Source organism: Acomys minous (genome assembly GCF_964271855.1).
Source record: "Acomys minous genome assembly, chromosome: 16".
NCBI lineage: Eukaryota > Metazoa > Chordata > Mammalia > Rodentia > Muridae > Acomys > Acomys minous.
In genome coordinates, this window is record NC_140498.1 from 38,910,815 (window position 1) to 38,916,814 (window position 6,000).

At 43.5% G+C, this 6,000-nt stretch overlaps 1 protein-coding gene across 9 annotated transcripts in view; it reads right to left on the bottom strand.

Annotated features, from left to right (window-relative positions):
• Nucleotides 1-5,672, bottom strand: part of LUC7L (LUC7 like) — a 30,167-nt gene extending 24,495 nt beyond the window's left edge. For 3 of the 9 annotated variants that reach the window (XR_014775677.1, XM_084763092.1, XM_084763089.1), the window contains exons 1-2: nucleotides 5,471-5,671; nucleotides 3,434-3,528 (exon numbers count right to left, since the gene is read on the bottom strand). Coding sequence is in view for 4 of the 9 variants with exons in the window: in XM_084763092.1 (XP_084619218.1) it covers nucleotides 3,434-3,528; nucleotides 5,471-5,531 (156 nt within the window). In the remaining 5 variants the exon portion in view is untranslated. Of the gene's footprint in view, nucleotides 1-3,433; nucleotides 4,589-4,974; nucleotides 5,440-5,470 lie in introns of those variants that run through there. The other 6 variants (XM_084763090.1, XM_084763091.1, XM_084763095.1 and 3 more) reach the window with 5 other exon arrangements.
• Nucleotides 5,673-6,000: the final 328 nt, after the last annotated feature.

A 6,000-nucleotide genomic window follows, 5' to 3' on the forward strand; every position in this document is an offset into this window, starting at 1 on the left:
TTTTGAGACCCTGAAAACTGGGTAAATAAATAAATAAGACCAGTGGGGTTGTGATGGTGCATTTATTTAATCACAGCACTTACAAAACCTCTGTGACTTCCAAGCCACCTGGTCAAAAAAAAAAAAAAAAAAAAAAGAGCCGGGCGTGGTGGCGCACGCCTTTAATCCCAGCACTCTGGAGGCAGAGGCAGGCAGATCGCTGTGAGTTCAAGACCAGCCTAGTCTACAAAGTGAGTCCAGGACAGCCAAGGCTACACAGAGAAACCCTGTCTGGAAAAAAAAAGAAGAAAGAAAGAAAGAAAGAAAGAAAGAAAGAAAGAAAGAAAGGTATTAGCTTTTGCCAATTTGTTTTGGTTTTTCAAGACAGGGTTTCTCTGTGTGGCCTTGGCTGTCTTGGACTCGGTCAATTTTACTTTTATTTTTCCATTATCCCAAGCATTTAATGAAGAAGACGACAAGATATGGGATTGGTAAGGGCAAGACACTCTAGGAAGTTTCTATTCAGGCAGTTCTCGAATCTTTCCTCGTCAGATGCTCCATGCCAGGAGAAGTAGGGAACTTTAATCCCAGCACTTGGGAGCAAGAGGCAGATGGATCACTGTGAGGAAGCTGCCTGGAGCACATAGAAAGACCCTGTCTCCAAAAGAGGGAGGGGAAGTACAGAGAGAAATCAAGTTTTGGCAAGTGTAGCCTGGTCTACAGAGCAAGCCCTAGGACAGCCAGGGCTACGGAGGAAACCCTCTCTCTGAAAAAACAAACAAAGACGACTCTCTTACTCAAGGGACTAGGGGACCAGTGATGAGAGGACAATACCTACTATCTTCCTCTGGCCTCTACATGAGTGTATTAACACACATACATGCATAAATACCACTATACAATTTTTTAATTCCATAATTCACCATGAAATATTTAATTTGGCACACATACTTTCATACAATCAATGGTTGGTTTTATATCCTCATTCATAATAGTGTGAAGCCTTAAACTAGTCCTTTGTAAAACATTTTTCACTCTTAAGTGGCAAAAATATGGCAGATGATTCTCTCCATTGTTCTGTCATAAATTTAATTTCAAATGAAACCACATTCCAAACACAAAGCCTGTATTTATCTGTATTATTCAGAAAGAGTTACAAAAGTATCCAATCAATGTGATCGTCAATTGATTTTTATTTTCTATTAGAGGCTGATAAGATGACCCAGCAGGAAAAGCCACGTGACAATTGAGTGCAACCCAATTTAACAGGGTGGAAAAAAACGTTCTTCCAAGTTGTCCTCCAAGATGACTACATGAACACTGTGGTGCCTAAAAGAACAGACACACAAAATACAAACACGCGCACTGGGAGGCAGAGGCAGATGGATCGCTATGAGTTCGAGGCCAGCCTGGTCTACAAACCAAATCTAGGACAGCTAAGGCTACACAGAGAAACCCTGTCTCAAAAAACCAAACATAAACACACACACACATACACACTCTACATAAAAATATAAGTAATGAAGTTGAAACCAAGCAGGGACTTATAGGATGGTCCTGAAATCAAGAGCACTTGCTGGGCTTTCAGAAGCCCTGGGTTTACTGTCAGGTACCCTGTAATTCAAAACCACCTGTAATTCCCATTGCAGATGATCCAATGCATTTTTTTCTGGCCTCTGGGCGTGGCAGAGCAAGGCTTTAATCTCAGCACTTGGGAGGCAAAGGCAGGCAGATCGCTGTGAGTTCAAGGCCAGCCTGGTCTACAAAGTGAGTCGAGGAAAGCCAATTTTCTCAAAAAATTGGAAAACAAAGCAAAACAATTTTTCAAAAATCTAACTGCATTATAAATTTTATATTAGAAAAAGTTTCATAACCCCAAAACTCTACCAACAATCTATAATTTGAAGGACAACAGATTTTGCATAGTAAAGGAAAATGGAATTCTACCTGAAAAACACCCAACTCCTCACACAAATTCCTACTCAAAGTGTCCCATGAGACTCTCACAAACATATCTACTAAGAAAGGAGGGGTGAATATGATTAAAATTCACTGTATGTGTATATGAAAATTTCAACAAGAACTATTTTTTAAAGATAACAGATGGGCACCAATTCTTCTGTAATCTGTTTACATTTTTACTTATTTTAATTTGTATGGATATTTTGCCTGCATATATGGTCTGTGCACCATGTACATGCCGGGTCCCCAAAGAGACCACAAGAGGGTGTCAGATTGCCTGGGGACTAAAATTAAGACAGCTGTAAACTGCTGAGTGGGTCCTAGGAATTGAACCTGGGCCCTCTGGAAAACACCAGTACTCTTAACCACTGAGCCATCTCTCCAGTCCTGTAATTTTTTTGTTTTGTTTTTGAGACAGGGTTTCTCTGTGTAGCCTTGGCTGCCCTGGACTCACTTTGTAGACCAGGCTGGCCTCGAACTCACAGTGATCTGCCTGCCTCTGCCTCCCGATTAAAGGCGTGCACCACCAAAACCAGTTCCATGATGGCATTTAAAGGTACTCTGGGTTTAGGAATGTTAGTTTTATAGAAAAGCTGTAGACAGTATAGAGTCTCTGTCTTGGTTTTCCTACTCATCACTGTGGCACATCACAGCCTGTACCCTGCTGGATTACACTGTTAATCAACACACATTCCACCAAACTCCAGGGCTTCCCAGCATTATCCTTGTGTCTTTTATATCCCTTCGTCTGTGTCTCCCAGACTGTCATATTCTGGTAGTCATAGTGATCTGTCTGCCTCTGCCTCCCAAGTGCTGGGATTAAAGGCACTGGGATTAAAGGTGTATGCCACCATGCCTGGCTCCAACTTAATTCTTTACAACAGTATGAAGTGGGTGTTTCAGCAACTCTAACCTTAAAAGTCATATTTTAAGCATTATTTAATTTTAAGACTTATTTTCATTATTTTTAAATTATGTATATGTATATGCCTGTGTATAGGTTTTTGCACATGAATGTAGTTGTCTATAGAATTCATATGTGTCAGATGCCCCGAAACTGGAGTTACAGATATTTGTAAGCTACCATGTGGGCACTGAGACTCAAACCCCAGTCCTCTGCAAGAGCAACAAGTGTTTTTTGTGTTCTGTTTTTAAAAACAATCATTGTCTGTTTCTTAAAAGATTTACTTATTATGTATACAGTGTTCGCCTGTATGTGTGCCTGTACACCAGAGAGCACCAGATCTCATTACAGATGACTGATGAGAATTGAACTCAGGACCTCTCATAAAGCAGACAGGGTTCATAACCTCTGAGCCATCTCTCCAGCCCCACAACAAGTGTTCTTAACCACTAAGCTACCTCACTAGCCCCCATTTAGTTTTTTAAAATAGTATCTCCCTCTTTCCGATGTAAAAAAAAAACAAAACTTTTACATCTACTGACCCACACTTTCTGAGTAATCCATAACAATGTTCAGAAATTCACCTACCGTCCCAGCAAGGATGTCATGGGGGCAGCAATCCAGAAGGTGACTCTTGCAGACACGATCGTCTGTAAACTTGACCCTCTGTCTGGTTTCATCTCCTGAAATTCATTTGTGGTTTTAAATAAAGTCTCATTAACTACACACCACTATCTGGCACAATAATACACCTGGATGATTTGCAGACTAGCATTTCCGTATTTTTCCCATCATGTACACTAAGAAACTGATCTAAAGATATTTACAATTGAAATGAAATGTAGGTATTTTTTAATCTAAGTATTTTATAAGAAGCACACTTAATCACATCTAACTCCATCATTAAACCAAGGAGTCAGAAGTAAAAGTGAGCATCAAAAGGCATCAGCCCAAGTACACATGTGGGCAATGACATACCAAGACCCATGTAATCAAAGTGCCATGAATCCAGCACATATGACTTATGGCTGGTAATTTCCACCAACCAAAGCTATTTAGAAATCTAATCTTTTTGTTATAGTCAAATTAATAGGCAGTATTTTACCAAAAACTACAAGAGGAAGAAAGCTTTCAAGCTCTGTCACTGACTGTTAAATATCTCTAGACCTTTTCTTCTTATTCCCCTTTTATCCCCACCCATAAAGGAAAGTTGGCACCTGGGAGTCACTTTTAACAGACAATACCAAAGAAAGGAAAAAAATAAAAAAATAAAAAAAGCATCAGGTTAGTCAATACACACTGTGAACTCCAACACATACTGTACCCATCTGCATTCTTCAAGAACTCAGCTGCAGAAATTTATGCCCGCTGTTGAAAAGTTTTAAAGGAAAAGTTTTCTTGCCCACACCTGCAGTAAGGAAGTCAGGGGGAATGATACATAAAAGTAAAGGCAAAGTGGTATGTGACAAATTTTAAGGCTAATCTGTGTATAGGACACAGTGCTGTGTAATAGTCAAGGAGGAATAAATTTCAGGATTTGCAAGCATCCAGGATTAATGTAGTGTCTTTTTACTGAAAATGTTTTCTTTCTAAACTACACTTTTAAAGTTACTTGTGGAAAAAAAGCAAACACTTTTTTGTTATAACAGCTTAGAAATTGGTTGTGACTCACGGCTCGATGAACATGAGGCTTTTCTGCAACTCCCTTGCAGATTGATGTAGGCAGGCAAAGATACACTGAACCTTTATAAATAAAATAGAGGGGCCACAATTGTTCAGTTTGTATGAAATAAAAATATGGGCAGCAATTCAAAAGCAACTCAACATACAAAGAAAGCTAAAAGCACTTATTGACCTACGAAATGGTGCAAGAAATCTGCACAGCCCTGCGAAATGTGCCAGTGTGAAATTACAACTCCGTTTACTTTAGTAAAAATGAAAACACAAACCACAGCAGGGACCTAGCTTTGCTAGGATGCAACTGCTCTCTCCTGAGACACCATGATCTTGCACGCCTCCCTACGGAACCACCTACCTAACGAATGCCAAGAGCTGACTAAACCGAGGCTAGTTTGTGAGGCCGGGGGATGAAGGGTGGGAAGACTAGAAAAGTACACGGAGGAACCCACGTTAGAAATGCTCATTTGCGGCTCCCCTTGTAACCGTCTGGAGCAAGAAACACCCGGGGTTTTCGAAACCCGTCCAGCTCCTTCCGGGGTCGCCTCTCCTCCGAGAAGCATCAGAGGAATTCCGCCACCCGGCAGCCAGCACCCCGGAGCCTGAGCTGGATCCTGCCCCTCGCCGACGCTCCAGTGTGCCGGGCGGCGCCGAGCCGCGGTGCCGACCAAGAGAATTCGCATGATGAAAAACGGGAAGGGGGCCAAACCCCACCGTCGGTTCGGCCTCTCATGGAGGAGGGCCGGCGGAACGAGTAAGACACGGCGGCCGCGGCAGACCCGCTGGCCAAGAAGATCAGACAAAGGCCCGGAGCCTAGGCTCGGCGAGCAGGGGAGGGAAATGGCGCCCCGCGCAGGCGCACACTGTCACGGCCCTCGCCTCAGGCTGCCAGGCGGCCTCGCCTTGCTCCCGCCCCCGCCTAGCGCTGGGACGGCTGCTCAGACTCACCGTCCCGTGCCGTGCCCATGAGCTGGTCCAGCAGGGCCCGCATCTGCGCCTGGGCGGACATGGTGGCCAGTGGAGACGGCCGGGAAGCTCCTCACAACTCAACGGCAGCAGCGGCAAACAGCGACGACGAAAGGTAGTCCTATCGGCCTGAAGCCCGCTTGGCACTTTCCCGCCGCAGGGAATGCTGGGAGGAAGTTCGTCGACGTTGATGCAGGGCCTGCCGGGAAATGTAGTTTCGGGCACCAGGCGTCGCTCCAACCCTGATTTCGCCCTGGTCTCTGAAACACCAAATTCTATGCTCTAAGGAGATGTTAGTCGATCAAATTAAATATAGCTGGCCAGGAGGTGGTGGCGCACGCCTTTCATCCCAGCACTCGGGAGGCAGAAGCAGGGGATTCACTGTGAATTCGAGGCTAGCCTGGTCTACAAAGTGAGTCCAGGACAGCCAAAGCTACAACCAAGAAACCCTGTCTCGACCAAAAAAAAAAAAAAAAAAGAAAAAAAAGAAGTTATTTTTTAAACATTTATAT